The sequence below is a fragment of the Passer montanus genome, unplaced genomic scaffold (assembly GCF_014805655.1).
Source record: "Passer montanus isolate IOZ18808 unplaced genomic scaffold, ASM1480565v1 scaffold16, whole genome shotgun sequence".
In the NCBI taxonomy this organism is placed as follows: domain Eukaryota; kingdom Metazoa; phylum Chordata; class Aves; order Passeriformes; family Passeridae; genus Passer; species Passer montanus.
This window is the reverse complement of record NW_024363160.1, coordinates 11,528,697-11,551,659: the sequence shown is the minus strand read 5'-3', so window position 1 is coordinate 11,551,659 and position 22,963 is coordinate 11,528,697. Positions and strand designations below refer to the sequence as shown.

At 38.3% G+C, this 22,963-nt stretch overlaps 1 protein-coding gene across 1 annotated transcript; it reads right to left on the bottom strand.

Annotated features, from left to right (window-relative positions):
- Nucleotides 1–692: 692 nt before the first annotated feature.
- On the bottom strand, nt 693–22,163 carry OPRK1 (opioid receptor kappa 1). The gene is made up of 4 exons (XM_039702889.1): nt 21,782–22,163; nt 20,885–21,196; nt 7,274–7,626; nt 693–2,441 (listed from the first exon to the last, which is right to left on the bottom strand). Exons 2-4 carry the CDS (start codon nt 21,130–21,132, stop codon nt 1,909–1,911), a joined length of 1,134 nt encoding a protein of 377 aa, XP_039558823.1. The 5' UTR covers nt 21,133–21,196; nt 21,782–22,163; the 3' UTR covers nt 693–1,908.
- Nucleotides 22,164–22,963: the final 800 nt, after the last annotated feature.

The following is a 22,963-nucleotide window of genomic DNA, read 5'->3' as shown; positions in this document are numbered from 1 at the left end:
CATATGCAAATGGTAAGTCATTAACAAGAAAATAGGTTATTTTGAATGAAAATAGTTAATTAAATTCTAGTTCTTTCCCATTTCACTTGCTCCTAACTCGATAAATGCCTTGGATTTTCAAATTTTACTTTAAACATTCTCTTTTTGTGGCTATTTAAAGGTCAGGACTTAGTTTAGAAAGGTATTCATCCTTTAAAAAAATGGATGAATGACAGAATAGGAGGTGAGACTCAGCAGCTGTGAAAGCATCGTTCACTTCCCCAGGTAAAGCAAGCATCTTGAGGTCAGCTAATCATTCTTCATGTAGAAACAATCAGAAAGTGCTAGACTTGTCCAGAAAGGGTTGTCTTGGTTATTTCAACAACAGCATTTATCAAATTGATATCAAAAATATTTGACATCATGACTGTATTAACAATAAAGTATATTATAAGTCCTGCAGAAGGCTGACTTTCTATAGCACTTCCATAGGAACTGGACTGCCAGCTAAATAAAAAATTCATTATTTGTGCTGGTGTGCATAAAGCATTTTTGCTCTGATAGGACCAAACCAGATTGTGTTTCTGCGAAAATTTTCCAGGAAAAAGGAAGGCACCCACATTATTCTTTCTTTTGTATAAAGAACAAAATTAACAAGAAGATGTATGGTGTATCTGTTCAGGGTGAAGATAATGAGAGCATTCCTCCAAATTTCAGCAACAGCAGTAGTGGGAGTTGCAATATATAACATCAGGAAGACAAAAGTCTACAGACTGGGAGTTAAGCTCCATTTCACCATAAACTTACCTTCAGCAAGCTAGTAACTTATTTATCTGTGTCTTGATACCTCCACCTTCACAGGAAAGCAGAGAAAATTACTGAAGTCATAGGACTGTATCAAAGAAAATATATCAGCATCAATAAACCACGATCTTTTTCCATCAAATGCCATTAAAGCATTCAGTAATATTTAATTTCCATTGTATCAACACAGTTAGTTCATGTGCTACTTCCCTTTTTTCTAATTTGTCAAATATTTATTTCAGTCTGCTTACATATTGTCCAGGAAAACAAGTTACATATGAGAGTGTCTCCTCCATGTAATGAATGTAACACGACTTTTCATCAATTTTGTAACAAGTGAAGCATTTGAAGTTTTCTAGCCTTTTGTTCAATATACACTCTGAAAATGTATATTATATTATTCAGACTCAATAAAGAAACAACCACCTTGGAAAATCACACGTACAAAACATTACACAAAGGTGATTAAACATGTGATAACAATTCCCATTAAGTTACAGTATCTTTGAATGCCAAAAGGCTTTACCATACACAGACACAATAAAATCTACTTTGGTGTGTGAGTAGATCATGCTCAAATTGGATTTTCACAGCACAAACAAGGGTTACAGATATATTAATTGAAGACAATATTGATTATAGCTGTGGCATTGTTCACAGAAACCTAACACCCTTTACTGTTAAAGAGGATCAAGTTGTCAAACTCCGTACTTTAGAAGCAATCACAGAAGTTTCTGGTATAGTTCAGTTTTATGACCAATTGTTGCCTTTTAAGATGTTACCTATTGTAAAGAGAAGAGTGAGAACTATTCTTATCCGGAATCACCTGGTGCAGCACTATCTCTTCACTCTTCAAAAGTGTGTTTTAGTGTTGGCTCAAGTACAGCAGATATGGTGCCAAAACCTGACCATCATCCAGGTCCTTTTCATTTGAGCCGATTTTCAGGAGATTCTTGTTTATCAATAATAAACTTGCTTTAGTTCAAACTGCTGGGATTTCTGAAATATTCCAGAAATGTCTGTCTGGGTGAGTCAATCTCAAACTGCAGTCGTAATCTGTGTCAGTCCTAGGTCATTGGACTCCTCTCTCTCCTGAGGACAGTAAGATGACATTTCCACGACTAGTCATACAGGTTTGTTTGCCCCACCTGCTTCCCTCATGTAAGCTGGGTCCTGCACAGTGTTTCTGACCCTGCTGGTGCTCTGCCTGTCCATCCTCATCTTGAAGGGGAAGCAGAAGTCCTTGAAGCATCTCTTGAAGTTTTCATCCAAAAATGCATAAAGGATTGGGTTGAGGCTGCTGTTGGTGTAACCCAAAGCAATGCAGAAGTAATAGCTGGATATGGCAGCAGTGCTGTGGGACACGTCCCCTAAGGCCTCAACCAGCACGAAAATGTGAATAGGAGTCCAGCAGATGATAAAGACTGCCACAACCACGAGCACCAACCTGGTGATGCGGCGCAGGTTTCGATCCTTTTCTCGAGACCCGGAGAGAAGCCGTACGCTTTTCAGGCGCAGAATCATCAGAGTATAGCAAACAATGATAATGAGAACCGGAATAACGAACGCAAAGACAAAGACACAGATTTTCATGAAGATGTCCCACCACACATAATCTCTGTCTGGAAACTGCAAGGAGCATTCAGTGCTAGCAGTATCTAAAAAATGAAGGAAGCAAGAAGAAAATTGCTTTGTTATTAGATATTCTAAACAATGTCATTATCATAGCATAACCTATGAAAAGTGATTAGCATGTACTGTGCTATTAATAAATGGAGTTATCATTAAATTACTCCAAGGAAGCTTTCAGTTACCATTGAAACATATTTTATGCAGCTGTGTCTAGAAATTACTGAGTTTTGAGCTTTTTCACATGCAAAATGTTGTACGAAATTTCTTTCCCATGGGAGGATCAAAAAAAGCAGAGCACAAAAACAAAATCTGTAAAGTTGTTTCTATTTGAATTTCACTGAGATTTAAAATGAGACTGAGTACCATGTTCAGCGAAGTAGAAATCTCATCATTATTATCAAACTACATATATTTTTGTCTGTGGGTGGAAAAAGATTTTTGATATGAATGGTAGAAGCTGAAGGAGGCTTTGATAGTAAGAAAATTTTGCCAAAATATGATAATTGTGTAATAATCTTTTCCCATATGCCTTTTACATCACAAATAGAGTACACACAAATGCTTACATTCAGAAAAACCCATGGAAACATCTTCTTTTCTGTTAAATAGAAGCAAATTAAATACATGTGTGCATGGAGTCAAATGGGAGCTAATCTTTTTGCAGATCATGCCATTGGAAATGCAGCCTGTGCAGACACTGCAGCTTCTGGGCCACAGAGATCCAGGGTCCAGCCCCTTTCCATTGCCCATGCCAGGATTCAGAGTCACAGGCTGTCACTTGAATTTATTTAGCAGAAATATTTCATCTGACAGGACGCAGCTTAGGAATGAAATATTTGAGGTTTAATTTGCTGACCTCATTGGAGTCTTCCAGCATATAAAACATATGGAAAAATAAGTAATAAATAAATGAAAAGGCAAGAGAAGGTGTAAATTTACAACTACTATCAGTAGTTCAACTCTACTGAAGATAAGTCAGGGTAACACAGGGATTTTTCACTCTGAATTGTAGCCTAGATTTTATCCTGTAAAGTTCTTTGGATTTTTTATCATTTTCCCTACTGAGTTTGTCATTCCACTACAAACTATTATGTATTGTTTTTCACTGATTCAGATCTAAGAGTGGAGTGATTCCATATACTCCTGCACATCACTTTTTTATATCTGTCTCCATCAGGATGTGTCAGAAAAAAATCAGGGCGCATTTCCCTGCTATAAAAATGCTTCCCAAATCAAAAAGATATTGCAGAGAATTTATTTGAAAAAACAATTAGGGGAGAAAGTTATCATGTAGTGCCATACACACATTTGCATGGTTAGATATCAGAAAGCTGTTACTGGGAAATATTAAATACAGAAACATTTTAATAGAAAGCATTTATAACTAAAAAAGCTAACCATTTTGAGGTTTTATTTTAACTAATATGTATGATTCTGAAAATGGAAAGGACATCTTTTCTAGGCTGATGCAGGATGCTCAGATGACAGCACAAGTGACTTGACACTCAGTGAATTTATCTAAATCCTTTGTGATGTAAGTTTTCATAAGCATGCTTGCTTTTACCTCATTTCATTCTAGAAATGCCAATAATCATTTTCAAAGAAGTTTTCCTGTCAATTATTACTGTTATTTTTAGTAGAGCATGGCTTAGCAGCCATGACATAAAATTAGGATGCAACTGTATTATCTAAATTAGTAAAGCTGCCTCCAGATGTGTGGGATGAAAATGAAGAGTGATCAGGGATGGCTGCTCCAGACCACATCCAGCTACTCAAATGAAACTCACTCACAGAAGACATGGCCTCTTCAGATCTACTGATATAATTTCATATATTTATCAAAATTATTATGTCATCATCACTGTATTTTACTATAATTTGTGGTTGACAATGTTATTTTAGAATTCCAAATCATCAAATACAAACTTAATTATTATCTTACAGCCCATTGCAATTTACTTTCTATGGAAAATCTTATTCTAAATTCATTATTATTAACGTATTACACTTGATATATGTGTTGCCATAGCATAGTACTTTATGGAATCTGTTTACATTTTCCCAGTTTACAAGTAGGAAACAGTTAATAGTAATTCTGGTCATAAGGCACAACACAATATTAATTTTCTGGAACTTTGGAAGTGGAACATAATAAAATCCACTATATTTATTAGATCTATTATTTATAAATATTTATTATTTACATTCTATTTTTACTGCCTGAAAAGGTGCAGAACTTATGGATAGTGTCATAATCTTCAGATTTCATACTGACATTTGCCACTTGGAAACACAAATATTCCAAATACATTGATATATTCAAGGAAAAACACTGAATTCTATATGGTATTTGGCCTAAATATAATTTATAACATGCTTGATAAACTACCATTTAAGATTAATCTTATATTGGTCTAGGAAACATACATATTTTATATATATGTGTGTATATAATATTGATTGTGTCACTTTCATACCCTTCATATCCTTACTGGCAATATGAAGAGTTAATTTTATACCTTTTTTTTTTTTTGACAGCTGAACAATCCTTCAGCAAAAAATCTTCCATTAAGGCCAGAGCAGGAAAATTTACACAGATGTAGAATTTATTCTGCAGGAAAAATTCATCTAAAAGGACACACCTGGGAGCAATTCTGAGCTGCGATAACAAAATGGATTAACTGAGCACGGTGAGGGAACCTCAAGTATAATCACTTTCCATTTGTTGTTCAGTTGCTGCTTAAATGTGAATCCAACAGAGGCCCTGAAGCATATAAACAACAAATGTTTTAACCAACATGACATAAAGTTTCAGGCCTGAGCTCCAGCTGTCAGGCAAGGGGAGCATCCTTGCCTTTCCACTTCAGCATTTATCAGAGCAATTCATGAGCACACCAGACAAGGTAATTGACACTAAACGCTCAAGAGAGACCTTAGATCAGACAAGCAGGGAGGAACAGTAGCAGCTGACAAGCAGCTGCCAATATTTCCAACCTCATTTAGCCCAGCTGTGTTCTGTATTACAGGTCTCTGTTTCATAAGTTATAAAAAAGGCTGCCTTCTACATGGTGTGGAAAAGGCATTAAATCATTGTTGGCCTCAGAGGACCCCCGTGATCTAAACGTGCTGCTGACACTGAATGACAGGAATATTCTGTTAGTTGGGCAGGCTCCAACAAACACCTGCCTGAGCCAGTGTCCCATGGCCTTCAGGATCTCGTGTATAGCGAGACATTCTTCCAAATACACCTGAAGATAATATTTCCCCAGGCAGACCTTGTTTTATGGAGCCTGTCACAACTTTACTGGGGAGAAGAGCTACAACACTGCAGACCAAGACATGTGTTCCCCCAAAGCACTGAAGGAAGATCTTCCAGAGGACTTCTCTGTCACCTACAAAGCAGAAGAATAACAACAAGAACGAAACCTATATATCTTCAGCCAAATCTATCAGCCCTTGAGCAGCTGTAACTGAAATGATTTTTCACATTGGTCTATGTCAAACAGCTTAAGATACTACATTTATTGTCTGCCAGATGAAACAGTGCCCTTAGGTAAACATTTGTCTCAAGAGGAATGAAACCTTTCTAAATAGAAAAGGTTGATAGTGCAGGAAATTAGGAATAATTTTTCAAAAGGTTGTTTACACCTCAAATAAGGCTCCTACCAAATAAATGCCTATATTTTTTCCAGCCACCCAGTAATGGGAAGGACACTATTAGAAGTCTACAGCTTTTTGAAGACCTCGAGATGCCCCTGCACTGCACTTACACCTGTGGGTCAAGACTCCTACCAAATAAATGCCTGTATTTTTTCCAGGCACTCAGTAATGGGAAGATCCCTACCAAGGACACTATTAGAAGTCTACAGTTTTTTGAAGACCTCGAGATGCCCCTGCACTGCACTTACACCTGTGGGTAAAAAGCATATGTGCCAGAAAATGCTTCTTCCCCTTCCTTCTCAAGGGAGATCTCAAAATCAGATTAACTCCATAGCAGGGTAATGAGTCAGGGGCTAAATCCACATTCCTTCACAGAACAGGCATTTCAAACAAAGCCTATACATGGTCTGCATACAGTTTTCATTGACTTTGTAAAATCTCAAAATCAGATTAACCCCATAGCAGGGTAATGAGTCAGGAGCTCTAGGGGCTAAATCCACATTCCCTCATGGAACACGCATTTCAAGCGAAGCCTATACATGGTCTGCATACAGTTTTCATTGACTTTGTGTTCTTGTAGCTGTTTCCCTGCCATAGCCTGAATATCCATTTACTGTGACAATCCTTGTTCTCAGCTTTTCCAGGTTTCCATATAAATTCCCATTCTTTTTTAAATATGATCTTGAGATACTGTCATATATCATTTACCTTCATTTTCTCTCTCCTGCTACTGATTTTTCCCTTCTTCACCATGCCTTCAATTCTGTGAAATGGCTGGTGATAATAAACTCCCACGAATTCTAGTTTCTGCTCTTGGGACTTCATTGGAACTACTCTCACAACATATACAAAAATAACCTTAAGACAACGTTTCAAGATTCCACCTAAACTGATTCTAGATTTGCCCATTGTGATTAAACTCCTGATAATTTTCCCCTGCTGTGTGCTTGTAGTTTTTGATGGTCTCATTCTAGCACAGGCAGTGCTCCAAAGTGCATTTTGTTCTTTTATTTGGTATGGGCATCGGAGCTTAAATGATTTATATGTTGTACTGAGATGTTCTACTATCTATTTCAAAATGTCAGGAATTTAAATGTAATTTTGAAGAAGGAATAAATAAGGTTTGATCAATATTTGAACCTACAATTTATTGTCAGTTGAGAAATAAAAAGACTGAATTTTGAATGCTCACACTCACCTTCCCTGACTTTGGTGCCTCCAAGAACTATTGCTGATATACCAACAGATGAGGACAGCAGCCAGATACAGATGTTGATTATCTTTGCTTTGAGAGGAGTACGAAAGTCCAGAGCCTTCACAGGGTGACACACAGCAATGTATCGATCAACACTCATCATGGTGAGTGTGAAAATGCTGGTAAACATGTTGTAATAGTCAATAGAAATCACTATTTTACACAGCACGTCACCAAAGGGCCAGGAGTTCATCAGGTACTCGGTGCTTTGGAAAGGCATGGTCGTGGTAACAAGTGCATCTGCCATAGCCAGGTTGAAGATGTAGATGTTGGTCGCTGTCTTCATCTTTGTGTACCTGCAGAACAAAAAAAATAAGGCTTTGTTACTACAAGATATGATTCTTTCAATTCAGATAGATATCAGTTTATCAGTCAAGTTTGCCACAGTTGGGTATTTTTATGTCTTTTCTCATCTGTGATAGAAATGCACACAAACGCAAGACCCTTGGGATAAAAGTGAGCACATTTTATTCAATCTCGCAGCACCAATGTTAGCAGTTAGAGCTATTTACCACAGGCAAAACAGGTATATGAATACATTTAATCTAATTAGACAAATTTTCAATTCTATTTTCTCAAATCCTGCTACAAGAAAATATCACTGTTAAATTTCGAAGTGATCAAAATGTTTTCTGTTTCTTTTTCTTATAGCTACCTGTCAATGATTGTGAGATTTCTGGGTTTGGTTTTTGGAAGAAACTGTTATCCCATTCTCCAGTAAGAAAACAAGTTAATTGCTATGTTTGCTGGGCCAATTTTCTTCTTATATGACAGTTTGTCTTCCTTGAATTCACTACAGTGCCAGCTGATACAGTTTTAGTCATTTACCTTCCTTGCCAATTTCTTCTCCTTTCTTACCATCACCTGCTCCCAATCCTCTTTTTCATGACTGATAATGTAAAAGATCACTATTGTTTAAGCAGGATACCACAGTGGGGGAAAAACTATCATAGCAGTATTTCTTTCTGCATTCTTTCTTAATTTCATCAAATTCTTTCTTTCTTAATTTCATCAAAATTTTGCCCAGCTGGTAGCAACATCAGCCTACATAGAAAAATAGGATCTGTTTTTTGAGACAGCACCCTGCTTTGTTTGACCCCAGTGACATTTTTGGGAGACAGCCTGTGGAGGACTGCTTCCCTCTCTGTGACGGATACAAAGGATGATGGAGAGCCTGCTGACATGGGAATTTACTTATCACTCCTGTGCTTCTCCTCAATAGTTGTGTTTCCTCCTTGCTGTTAATTTATCATTGGATTTAATGAGATTTTCTTTCTCAAAACTGCTTCAGCTCCATATTTTGAGTGTGCGTCCAAAATAGCAGTGCACACTTAACACACATAACTACATTTTGCTATATGTCACCAATAATTTACAGTGGAATTATAAGATTCAACCACTTTAGTCAATGAACACATAGCACAATGTGTCTATTTGCCTTCAAAACTTTGATGTGTAGAACAAAAAAATACTTAAAAATGAAATTAAGCAGTGCTGTCAAATTGTGCCCAGTATGTAAATTAGTTGTCAAAAAAAATGTGGGCATAAATTTCATTTTATGACCAATATGAAATGTTAAAAATAGCATTGGGTTTTCTAAAACATTCTAATCAAGAATTATCAATTTAAAAATGCCCAATGGTGGTTTGAAGGAAAAGGAAAAAAAATCAGCAAGGGAAGAGAGAATACATCCTTCTCACCCACATACTGAACCATCAGTCAGAGATGGGCTTCTGCCTCCCACTAAATCAATCTCCTCAACAGACCCTCCAGGAAAGGAGGCATTTTGTCCTGTAGGTCACATTATAGCCCTTAAGGGACTGTTCAAACACAAATATGAGTCCTTACGATTAGGAAAAAACAGGACATATTATCAGACAAATAACTTCTCTCCTGGTTATAAAAAAGAAAATAAAAAATACTATCTTCAAGTGTATCTCAGCTGTAAGACCAAACAAAAGTTCAATAAACACTCAAAACTCTCTGCTAAAATGGACTAATTTCCATTAAATTAAATAGAATAGTAGAAGGACAACTTTACTTCTACGGACATCACTGATGATACTTGGAATTGTTCTCTTGTTTTTATTGCAATAAAAAGACTGTGGAAAGTTGGAATGGTTGCATAAAAAACACCAAAAATAAATGAAGGGACTGGAGAAGATTTTTTGACTAACTTAAAGAGCTGAGCACATTTCGTTTATCAAAAAGAACACCAAGAGGTGACTTGATTACAGTGTGTGAAGACCTTCACAGGGAGAAAATAGCAGGTACTGAAGAGTTATTTCAGACTACACAGAAAAGCATAACAAGAACAAATACATAAAACTCTTAAGAAAGATAAATTCAGCTTAGAAACAATGACAGCTGTTCCTTAACACCTAAGGTGATTATTATGGAGAAAAAGGAAGGAGTAATTTTTCCATCCACTGATGTCTGCAAATCAAGCTCTGCTGCTTTAAAAAGGGTTTGCTTCAGTCAAATACAAGTTACTAGACTTAACACAGGAACATTCAGAAGAAATGCAATGACCTTTGATAAGCAGAGGTGACACAAATAATCATTCTCCTGAATCATTATATCTGTAGATCTTTAAAAACTTTGCCAAGGGTTTGGATAGGGAAAGTTTGCTTTCAAAGTGTAGAAGAATTAGCTTGACCTTTTTTCCTTAAAGAAAATCAGAAAACTGGGGGAAAATATCTAAGATTTTATTAGCCTTGGAAAAGCAAATATCCAAAAGTCTTTATATCTCACATTTCTCATTCCTTGCAACTTTAATTCAATTCTTTTATGTGTGCCATTACAACTCTATATGCCATATTATCCCAGCATCCCTTACCCTTTTTCTCCTCCCTAGCCTTCCATTGGAAGAATAGTAAAGAAGTGCTGTAAAACAGGGCTAGTAAAGATCTTGACTACTTTTGCCTAGAAACATTGGCCTGTGTACAAATGTGGTATTATTAGGCAGTATAGATATACATACATTTAGAAGTTTAGAAAATTCAAAAATGCCTTTGAGAATCTGGACTCAATCATCCAAACTCCTTTGAATGTTTTTAATTAAAAACTTAAAAATTATTAAATGCCCACATGTCTCTGGAGATATGTGCTTGCAGGTTTAATCAAAAGTCCAGATTAAGTAGCAGAGTGACTGCTGTTGCTGTTAGACCCTTTCAAGCAGACCCTGATAAAGTCCACAAGATGAGGGATTTGCCTGCTTTCCTACAACTCATTCTATTGCACCAAAACATAAAAGGAAATATTTTTTTTTTGTGGTCTGGTGTTTTCTCACCATACTCTTCACTCACTTGAACAAGGCCAAAACAGTGATTGTGAAAGGAATCTTGTCTTCCTTTGCAAAATTAAAATTCTTGATCAAATATCTGAACTCATTTAAGCAAAAATATTTACATCTGTTTTAATTAGTTTAACAGGACAGATAGGGTAAACCTGAACATAATTACAGCATAAGTGGCACAGTAGCAATTAATTACATTTTCTCTGAGGTACAAGTTTCAAAGACTATTATAATATTTATAAACCATATCTGTATAATCTGCTCATGGGAAATCCCATGTCTAAAAAATGGTTTGTTAGATATAGGGACTTAAGAGAATGGCAACATTTCTAATACTACATAGGAATGGAAAGTCCCTCTTTTAAACCAGGTGCTAGAATCTAATTTGAAGCAGCAGAAAAAAACTCTGATCACTTAAGCTGGTGGATCTCAAGACTGCTTGTAAAGCTATAAGCAGGCCTCAAGCCTCTGTAAACTGAAACCTAGAAGATATATCAAAACTGCAGAAAACCAGTCAAGATGAAACACAACACTTTCATATGGATGCTTTTTTTTTTTATGGGTATATTATGAAATTTTTAAGAGGCAAGTTTTAAATTATGTCAACTTACGTGTCAAAAGTAAAATTCTTAAAACCATTAGGCACCATTTACTTTCCAGAAATGCAAAGTTCTTTAAGATTGACTTTAGAGTGACCCCTAGAAATTTTCCCTGTGTTTCTCTGTCGACTCATCATTACTCTTCTTTTCCCTCTGGAGTAGAACATGTTTTTAAGACAAGCTTTTAAGACAGTAAATAAGAAGAAATCACACCTCCAGCCTAGGCTATCAATGAAATTGAGGTAACAGAAGAGGAAAGCATGCTACTATGGATCTGGTGTGCTTTCAGAAAAAAATCTACTAGTAGTGCCCCTTAAAGCTATTATCTCAAAGAGAGGAGAGGATTGTGATTCTAAAGTACACCGTAGCATTAGAAAAGCTGATAAAAGGTGAGAAAGAGGCTCTGGTCAAACTTTTTTTTCTGTAACTGTAATAGGATGAAGTAATAAAATGTTCAGTGTGAAATGAGGGATGAGGAAGGAAGCAAAACTAACAAATATACTACAACATCCTCCAGTTGCAGAGGAAAAGTACAAAAGCATAAAATACAATGAGGAATAGCAAACGCAGGTTTTTTCACAGATACCTGGGTAAGTGAATGAAAATTAAAGCTAAAGCATATCTAAAGCAAATTGCAAAAACACCTATCAGCAGGATGCAGGCTCTGTTCCACCAGGTTCCTCTGAATTCAGTATATGGAGATCAAGCAGCTGAAAAGCTTAGTCAGGAAAGCTCTAAATCTCAAAGCTATATTCTGACTACACTCACTATAATACTGTGTCAGAACAGGAAGAAAAAACCAAAAAACCAACCCAGGAGGATCTATTCCAAACGCATACCATGTCAAAAGGATGACTCAGTTCTCTCTTGGATATTCATAATCCAACATAAAACCTTATGCCAATAATAAATGAAAGCTAAGGCCATTTAAAGAATATAAAAATTAACATGCTGTAGTTGTCATGTTTGTATTGGGTTATATGACATTATCATATTTTAAATTGCCACATTTTAGCAGTAGAGGACTTCAGATGACACTTGAAATAAAGGAAAACCTTGTTACTGCACATATTTAATGGTTGCCTGTCTTAATCAAATCTTTTAGGACATGACAAAAAATTGTTGTTGACAAAATTATATCATAAAGTGAATTCTCTTTACTAATAAGCATCTAAAGATACCAATTTTAAAGCAGGTCAAAAAAGAAAAGCATAAATTTGTCTTTTATTCTTCCCCCAGACAGCATAATCTATGCAATGTCAAAAGGTATAGTTAAAATCCTTACAATTTTCCACTACTATTTCTTCTCTGCACTATCCCTAAACTGAGCCTGAACAAGATCTTGTGGATTTAGATTGCAGGTGGAAGGTTTTTTTTTTCCTGAGCTAACGAACAGGCTCTGAATTAGTTTAAGTCTATGTATATAGTGGTCAGTGTGGAAGAAAATTCACACTACTTAACAAGAATGAACTAATCTTTCTCCTTCTCTGATAACTCTGAATTAGTTCAAGTCTATGTATATAGTGGTCAGTGTGAAAAAAATTCACACTACTTAACAAGAATGAACTAATCTTTCTCCTTCTCTGATAAAGGCTTGTAATATTTTTATGTAAGCTCAAGAGCCTCTCTTGCAAGAAACTGTAAAATAGGAAAAAAAAACCTGTGAAATTTCTTCTTCCATGACTTTGATAGACGAAGTCAGAGGTCAAGGTGCTGTGAATCACTGCAGCTGAAAATGAATCAGTAAGAACGCAGAATTTCGCTAAATTGGTACTTTATCTAAAACCATTATATCTAATAATATTATGAAAGAGCCTGGACAATTAGCTTAGACTATATACCAGATTCTTTTGCTCTCTATTGGTAAGTAGAGATGAATACTGACCTTGTCAAGCAACTTATTCTATCCCTTGAAAAAATTCATGCTGCTGCAGATATTTCCTAGTAACCAGTCCTGTCATGGGGGCTTCCCAGGGTGTTACATAGACTATTCTAATTATTTTTACTTGTCACAAGTACATTGCTCTAGTGAACATTGAATCTCTGTCTCTGGTAACATCCACCTTTCCTGTTATTCTTTTTTCTTGGAAGTTTGGTTTTTTTAATAATGTGATGTGAATTCCTTTGGCAAAGTGCTTCCCATGTGTTTATGCAGAGAGGGAATTGAGTAGGACAGAGATTGCATGGCAAAGAGAACAAATCTCTTTGCTCAAGGAAACAGGGATAATAGCTCCAGGAAAAAATTTCTCAGGGTCTTTCTTTCCTTTTGGAAGCAGACAAGAGTTTGTTGAATGTTTGCTTCACCTAGCTGTTTCTGCAGGACACAAAAAAAGAAAGTGCTCAGAAACCACTCACTCAGGGGTCTTGGGATATGGGTATCACTCTTCTTCCAAAAGCAATGCACCTGGTATCCATTTTACCACAGGGATGGATAACAACTGACACAGCTGGGAGTGTTTTATAGGACAACTACACACTCAAATATGTGGAGACCCAAATCTCTAGTCAACACTACCATAATAAGGTTTAATGGGAGACAAGGGAGATCTATAACAAGTATAGGATTATGTGGAAAGACAGCAAATGCACATATCAGTAGTGAGCCAGCTCAGGGAGAAGTCATCAGTCCCTCTTAGGAGGCAGCTGGGAGGCTTTCTCTGGACTCCTCCCATTTATCTGCTTTCCCTACCTGCCTCAGGGAAGTGCACAGCACAGACCAGCTGAACACACACATTCCTAAAGGAGATGATTCAAGTGAAATGCAGAAAACTTTAAGTCACAGTCAACAGAAGAGCACAGCTTGTAGCTTTCATGGTGAAAATATTCTTCTCCTGCCCATTTTGACAAACCAGTCATTCTGAAAGGTGAATCTAACAGTAAGTCCTGATGCAGTCCATCATCCAGTAACATGGTAAAAGTGGTGAAAATGTTCTTCTCCTGCCCATTTTGACAAACCATTCTGAAAAGTGAATCTAACAGTAAGTCCTGATGCAGTCCATCATCCAGCAGCATGGTAAAACATGTTCATTTAATGTTCACTTTCTGAATGTGAATGCTAAATGAACATTGAATATACTGTCTAAACTATTCCTACCATGCAGTTTCTCATCTGTCACTACTCAAGGAGGCTTTTGCCAGTTGCCCAACAGTAGCTACAGTGGCTGTACTACCAACAATGCAGTGGGAAGTGCATTTAGCAAAATCCTCTGTGTTCCACATGCAGCACAGCTAAATTTGGGAACTCTAGACATTCACTCTTAATGTGTTGCTGACTTTTGAGCAGCTGCATGTTACAAAGGTGGATTGGTATAAGAAATGGAGAAAACACGAAGGTTCTGCTCACTTTCTTACCACAAATTTGCGGAAATTCATACACTGAAAACTGTCTTCTCATACTCATGAAACGAACACAGAGATTTCATTAAAAATAATGTCCCAAAACTGAAAACAGGAAACTGCCTAGAATTAATTTTAACTTCCATGAGGATTAGAAGGTGAATCTAATGAGAGCTGAACCCTCTGGCTTTGGGAGAAATAAATATTTCAAAGGTAATTCACAGCCTGGCATGACAACTTCACAATAGAACCTTGCCAATTTAAAGCAAATAAACAACTAATACTTTGGTATTATCAAAATCTAGTTTTAATTTCAACCAGTATCTTAAATAAATTTAAATTTTGTGTACTTTTTTTTTTTTTTAAAGTGCTGTGCACCTTTACATATTCTTTACTAATATCATTTTTACTTTTTGTGGAATGCCAGCAGGGTCAGACATCCCTCTTCCAATATCCTTGTTGCATCTGTTCACACCCTTTCCCCACAACTAATCCAGTTTGTACACTCATGCCTGTCTGTAGACAAAATTATATTCCTATTCCCTTTTCCTAATACCTCTCTAAATTCACGAAAGAAGATAGCAATAATCAAAGCACATAGTCTTCCTTAAGGAGAAGAGCACAGATTCCTCACTTTGAGAGAATTATCTGATATTTAGAGATGAGGGGACCAAAATGGAGACCTGAAATATACTTCCTGGAAGTTATGTGTAGCTGGATGCTTTTTCTTCAGAAAGAAATACATAACTGGAATCAAAACTCTTCTTGGGAACTCATCTGTTTCAGAGAATTTAACTTAAAGGAACAAATTAATCACAGTTTAGACAGTGAGAGTGTGCAAGACAGAAAGATCATCTTCCCTTGTCCTTAATGTCCTTAATTCTCCCAGGAATCCAAATCACCCAGTTAAGAATTTCCTTTTATAACACCCTTTCAGCAAATTCTAAATCCTTTCTCAGAAAAAACAAAAAACCTAACTGAAAGGTTCCCACTCTTCCCTCATTTCTTCCTCTTCACCAGGAGGGCTTAGCCAGACTGTGACCCCCAGCACCATCTCCTCACTGTGCACTCTCCCTGTGCTTCCTTCAGGATCATGAGCTACCTACCCACCACTCTCCCATCTGACAGCAGGAAAGTTATCTCAAGCTTTCACCTTGCCAGCAGCCAAACTAGAAAGTTCTTCTAAGTTTTCACTTTCTTCCAGTTCAAAAAGGTTCTCTGTAATTCATCTTGCTACCAGACACTGATTCCAGTTATGCCTTTCTCTGAACTAAATGATTACCTGGCTGTTAGCCCAGCGGAAATGTCTGGATGGATACCAAATTACTTTTCAGAAGCCAAAAACATTATTCACTATAAGCTATAGCCTCTCTTTAATACTGTCTGTGGTAAATATTCCTTTCAAGCCTTTCCTCTGCTCATCCTGCCTATTTTCAGTATCAGCTCTTGTTATCACAGCATGGCCATGAGTTGGGTTTCTTGTCAGCTTATAAATCCCAGGTCTCACTTAGTCACTGTCTAGCTGGGTTTTAAAAGTATTAGAAATAGTAACATTTTGTTTAAATTATCTGTGTTTTCAAACTATCGATACTCTTCTATAAGCCTGTCCTCTTTCATGTTTCCTGTTGCCTTGTTCTTTGTGCCATCTGTAAAAGCTTTTGGTAATGATCACTCTTCAAAGTTGTGATGGAAATTATGTCACGTTTGAACTAACGCTGCAGAACTGATCAAAATTACCTGCATTCAGTGAGGTACAGCTAAATGCTCTTTGAAATCCGTGATGAATTGCTATCAATCCATTTGATGCCTCTCTGCTTGTAGTAGTTAGCTGTCAGATTTTTGATTAGCAAAGGAAAGGTTAAAAGTCCTAAACTTCACAAAGTATTGTACAGTTCACCCTCTGCCTTTAGCAGCCAAAGCCTTGATTTCATAAAAGAATTAAATCATGCAAACTGCCAGCAATAGGGAACAGGTAATTCAGTTAGGTCGACTCTCCTGGAGCTTAAATTTTCATCTCAGAACAATATTCTTTCCAAATATAATTTGATGAAATTAGGACAATAATTTAAAGCAATTTAACAAGTGATCTTTTGATAGTATTGAAATCTATTATTAATTAAACCAATGTATTGAATCCATTTTCTTGTGTACTTTAAAAAAAAATTTCATTCTTGTTTGGAATGAATGAAGAAGAAATTTTAAAGACAATCTGGAAAATAGTCAATTTTATATGATATTTCTTAATACACTCTTCCTGTTATGTAAAATTGATCAGTTCAATGAATATTAGAACAAAAAATATATCAGTGGTAAAACGTTTTCTTCAACATTAGACTAAGCAGAAAATTATAAGGTTTTTTCCTTTCCCTTAGGAATCAATCTAGATATCTGTAACAAAACGTCTTCTTAAAAATCCTTGAATGTAGAAAATTATTCACTTCACTGGAAGCTTGAAAGATCATTTTAAAAGAAATACAGGATTGGCTCTTTGGGATCCTGTTGATATCAGTTGGTCTCAGTAAATTACTTCAGGAACAAGGAGGGTAAGATAAATACATAGAAAAAGTGCATCTGGAGAGGGAAAGAGAGCATCTCCCAGAGTTTTGTCAGAGTATGTTTATGGTTTCGATAAATGCAATGGTGCAAATCTTAGTTAAAACTGTAACTTTAGTCAGGAGATTTTTCTTCCCTGCAGCTGTCACAATAAACAACCATCTTGCTTACAGCCAGCACTAAATTTGAAAGAAAAAAGTCCTGAGGTAAGAGGGAGAAAAAAACCTTTTTGCTTCCAAGGATAAACAGGTTTTTTCATCCTCTTCAGCCAATTTACTTCCAAAAATGTCTTCTGAGATCTCAGAGGAAAAGCTAATCTCAAAAGAAAAGTTTTGGGGTAGGGGTAGATTCTGTTAATGCCAAGAACCACACAGCTGTAGGACTTTCCTCAGGTGAGATCAGACAACTTTACCAGGTATCTGCAAACCCATTCCATGCTTCCCCTCCTCCTCCACAGGGGAGGATTGTGCTGCCTACATTTCCACCAATACAAGAGACAATGTGATGCCTTCTTTTTCTCTTACTCTCTCCCCAGGACAAGCAGCAGCCACAGAACAGCATTACACCCCATGTGCCATGGCTTGGCACGGAGTGTCCATCCACCCAGCTGACAGCAGAGCCCCTTGGGACGGTGCACATGCTGATCCAAACACAGGGAGAGATCCTGCAAACCACCCACACTGCAGGAGCCAAGTGCCATGGGCAGAAACAGAGTGCCAGTCACTGTCTACTCAACACAGAGCTTTTCTGCACATTAAAACTGACCGCTCTACGTGTGTCTGGGGAGCCCGGGGTGCTTACAGTAGATGTAGTCTTGCTCTGTTACAAGCTTTAGTGATTAGACTTTGGGTTTTAAATCCAACTTTTGCTGTGTTTAAAGACAGTGGATGCCAGCATCTCCATTTTGCATGTGAGGAAACCATGAAGCGACCTCATCAGGACAGGAAGAAGTGTTCAAGCTTGATAGTAAAACCAAGAGAAGAATCCAGGTCTCCTGATAAATGTTTTAAGAAGCCATGACACTGTCCTAGAGGACCGTTCCCATTCAGACTTCAACACAAATCTTTCCTCACAGGAGCTGTATCAAGCTCAGCTACGTTTCTGTCAGGAGTTTTACATGTGATTGAAGTGGCATTCTCCTATTTTTTCCTCTGAGGAAACTCTGGGATTTCCCTCTCAGCAGAAAAACACTCCACCAGACCTGTAAGAGATTTCATTCACCCAGCACTCCCTGCACAAGTTGCTGAGGTGCTGACTCACTGGTGTCCATGAGCTTCTTTAGCATCCCTGATGCAGAAGTAGCAAAACCAGTCCTGTAGTGGTATAAAAGCAAGGAATGGGCCAAGGCCTGCCTATACCACAGGCTATGGCTGAATTTGACCCTATTTCTGAGGCATCTCAAGATTCTGGAGTCTCCTAAACCTACCACAGCATTGACACTTCAACACTTTGACTGAAAGCCTCAGAACACGGGGAGGAACTCTTTTTTTGTGACCCAAAAAGTGACACAGTGTCAGGCCTGGAGTGTCAGGCATTTGGGATAGATGATTATTGTAATAATTGCACCTGAACTCTTCTAACAATGTTAGACATTTAAATGGGAGAAGGTGCCTGCCTTGCCTGCCTGTCTAGAGGGGTTAGGAGGGAGAGAGCAGATCTGGAATTCAGAGTTGAGAAACAGCAGCAAAGGGCCTCAGACAAAGTCTGTACTCAGCTGGAAGGTAAAAAAGAGCCTCAGTATATCCCCATCCCACTTTAGATTTGTGGCAGATGGAGGGGGGCCATTGTGGGATGGCTGAGGGACAGGATCTGCCTCTCCCTTACCATCTTCTTTCACAAACTTCCCACAGACCTTGTCTTTCCTCACAAAAGGACATCACTGCAGGGTACATTGTTCATGGGTCATTAAAATCCATCCTGAGATACAATCATGCAGAGAGTATATGTGAGGTAAAAATGGAGGGACATGAGAGGTTTGGACAGAAATGAATAAAATAAACCCCTTGCATGAACGTTTGAAATATTTCAATACCATAAGAAAATTTAAAACTGTTGGCTTGTATTTGCCTGCATTTCAGCTGATGATTCTATCAGTGTTTAAAGCATTTGACACACAGAAAACTTAGGAGAGAAATCTAAAAAAGAAAAAAAACAAACCCCCTCCCCCAAAAAAAAAAACCCAACAGATGTTTTTTGGTTTTTTTTTACCATGTAATTGAGAGATGGGCCAAGAGAAAATTCAAGGAAAGGCTAATGTAGGAACTAGAAGGAAAGGGAGCAATAGCTATCTAGAGCCTTACAAAAATAGTCATAGGAGGGTAGCAGAATAAGAGAAAAAAGCAAATATATATGTACCAGTATAATCCACACCAGCTAACTTCTAGGGCTAAGTTTGGGTTTATTTCTGGAGCCCAGGCCAGTTAATCAACTGCCTTTTTACTGACTGATGGCTTAGAAAATCTCTGCCTTTGTAGCTGTGTGACTGTCAAGTATGGAGTCTCTTTTCTTGAAGGAGAAATACAAAAAGAAATTAAATCTCTACCCTGAATGAAGGTCAAAAGGGCATGCAAGGATATAAAAATCACACCATCATAAAACTGGAGCCAACCACTTTTTCTAAACTGACCACAGGCATCTCTTTTTCTTGCACTGATTAGTAAATTTATTTTCATTGTTCAAGAGTCTTCACCTTATTATAACTCATCTTTTTGAAGTACCTTATCAACAATTTCAGTAGTTCTCATAATTTCCCCTTTTATCAAGTCTGAAAATTACTTCAGCATTCTGCAATTCCTTGATCTTTATCATGCATCCCTTACAAAAGAGCATCCCTTCCAATACCTCAATTTTTTTCCATGTACAAGCTGATTTCATTGGAGCAATGAATACTCCACAGTTCTGGGATTTTTTTCCCCCAGAAACTTTATCAGAATTCTAACAGGCCGTGGAGAAAGAGTCCAAAAAGTTGCACAATTTCAGTGCCCTGGATTGCTCATTATCACCCTGCTAAACAGCACTGTCCAAGCATGCTTACAGATTGCAAATGAAAAGGACCAAAGGATAGAGGAAGCACAGTGCAAACTAAAATATACACCCATACACAAGTGTAAGTGCAAGCATAAGTGGCAGTGCATTTCACCAAGTGGTTTAGTTTGAAACCTTCACTAACACAGACACAAAGGCTTTTCCTCTTTCCTGAAAACCATGGAAAAGGTATTTCAGCACTTTCTCTACTTTCTTCAATTCAACACCAACAAGTGGAGTTAAACACTGCTAAACAGAGAAAAAAGATCCCTTGCTTTACATGAAGCCTTTCCTCCTATCTTTATAATTTCCTGGCTTTCCCTCCTTGTTAAAGAAAACACTAGGTACCAAGGCAATAATTGTGTGTCCACATGACTGGGCACATAAGCTGTCCCTCGGGGTCTCCTCACAGTGGAAATAAAAGCTGCCTTGCTCAAGTTTCCTTCTTTCACTCGAGCTTTTTTCCCTCTGATGCCAGCAGCATCTCATCCCTAGAGGGCAGCCAATGAACACAGCTCCAGGCACAAAGCGCTTTCCCTCAGGCTGCAGGTTTATCACATTTAACTAGCTTGTCCTTTCTCTCTCTAACACAAGTGCAGGCAAACCACTGTGACTGACAAGGTTTGGGTCATTTCAGTTGATTTTTTCCAGCTCCTCACGGTAGGGCTTCCATAATCCACCCACTCCCCCAAACTTAGGAATGGTCTTTTGCACCTCTTCCCACCGGTACCCCAAACCTCTTACCTTATGATGACAAACATGACCAGGGAGTTTCCCACCAGGCCAACAACGAAGACCACCGAGTAGACAGCGGTGATGATGATGGGAATGGCGGGGGAGATGCTGGTGTGGTTGTGCTGGCCATCCCCAAAGAGCCCAGTGGCATTGCTGTCATAGTCTGCCCAGCTGCTGCTGGTGCTGGGGGGGCGGCAGGGCCCTGGGGAGCAGGTGGAGTCTGGCTCCTCACGGAAAATCTGTATGGGGGCATCCATAGGGGTACAGTCCCCACGGGCAGGAGGGCGAGAAGGAGGAGTGCACACAGCAGAAGCAAGTATGCTGGAAAGAGGGAAGAGAGAGAAAGAAATAAAGAGAAGTATTTTTACAGCCACAAGACTAGGAGGAGTGCACACAGCAGAAGGCAAGGATGCTAGAAAGAGGGAAGAGAGAGAAAGAAATAAAGAGAAGTATTTTTACAGCCACAGAACATTAAGACCTCTGAAACTTGTATGTATTAAGGGGAGCTCTGCTGTGATAGGAACTGTAATTTGCCAAGCAGAGATTTAAGCAAATCACATTCATATTAAATTGTTTCAAGTTTTACATCTTGCTATGTAATGCTGCTTGTCCAAGTGCACAAGGAAAGTTTTCCTCCACTTTCAAAGGTTGCATAGTGAAGCAAGCCAGATGGGAGCAGCTCAGATCCACCCCCACACTTTAACCCTGTCTTTCCCATCTTTCATATTTTAAGTCAAACTCTGTCCTAGCAAGGACTCCTGATTGCCTAAGCTCTGCTATAAAGGGGAAGGAGACAGAGAAACCCACCACATCTCTGCACATCTGCTTTAACATCCTACCCTGAGTTATATTTTTCTGATCCCATACCTGTTTTCATAGAAAAGACACATTAATGACAAAAAATACCTTTCAGTCCAGGAAAAGAAGCGGAGTCCTCAAACAGGTGCTCTTGGCAGGAAAAGGAAAGAATAAAGCCGCTGTGCTTGGCTCCTGGAAGTGCCACTGACCACCTAGGACTTTTGGATGTGAGGCACCTGCGTCCTCAGAGAGGCGTGCTGGCAGCAGAGCCGGTTCCCAGGCATGAGCTGCACCGTGCAGCAGCAGCAGCTGCTGCTGTTCCAGCTCCCACCACTTCGTCTTTTCTCTCTCAGGCTCCCTCTGCCTCCCTCTCGCTCTGCCAGGGCTCCAGCAGCACTCTGCACTGATGCACACGTTCTCCACTGTCTCTGTCCCCGCAGCTCAGAAGCTCACATGACTTCTTTCTAAACACTGAGATGCAGATAAATTAAAAGAAAAGCAAGAAGTAAGTTCTGTTCTGAATGAATGCTTATTTTAATACACTTTTCCAAGTTTTCTTTCCTCAATTCCCCTGCACTCTCAGGCCTCAAGAAATAATCCTCTTTGCCTTATTGAATCCCACAGGATTTCAGACTAGTAGACATTGAATAAAAGAGGAATTTTAAGTTTAGATGCCTTGCCTGGTCCATCAGCGCTTTCTTGACTCCACAACTGTGTGTCCAAAACATTTCTCACTGGGTAGCTGTGCCCCTGATCCTTTGCACCTGCAACTCCAAAGTCAGAAGCTGACTACCAAAGAAAAGAGGGGCACCCTAATTACTGTACAGTTTTTTCAAGCTGTCCCACACTGTGTGAGAAGCTCAGAATTCCCTGTAGCATTTTATTCTCCCAGCTGCAACTAGAAACAGGAAGGTGGTGTGTACAGAAATCACATCCCTCAGAGCTTATCCCTAATATACTCCCTCAAGCAGGAGTTAGCAAGGCACCAATATGTTTGTTCGAGTATCTTTTTACTTGCACACACACCTTGAAATCCCCACCAGAACTCTCTCTAAATGACAAATTGGAAGATAAGAGACAGAGCCTGAGTTATTCCTACTCCTTTGGAAGAGGCTGGGAACAGTCAGACTGGCTGCATCTCAAAGTGTGCAGAAAACCAGTCTCTGGAGAGAGAGGCTGTGGGTTTCCTTCCAGCTTTTCCAATCTTGAAACTTTACTTCATGCTCCTCTTGTTGAGTGTCTGTGATATGACTGTTTTCTATTCTAAACCAATTTTTTTCTTCTAAACCT

Excerpts from the sequence above, each read along its gene's own strand:
- OPRK1 (XM_039702889.1), bottom strand. The coding sequence starts at position 21,132 with ATGGATGCCCCCATACAGATTTTCCGTGAGGAGCCAGACTCCACCTGC. Across the intron at positions 7,627-20,884 it reads GTCATGTTTGTCATCATAAG|GTACACAAAGATGAAGACAG; the intron begins GTAAGAGGTTTG and ends TTTGTTCTGCAG. Across the intron at positions 2,442-7,273 it reads AGGCACCAAAGTCAGGGAAG|ATACTGCTAGCACTGAATGC; the intron begins GTGAGTGTGAGC and ends TTCATTTTTTAG.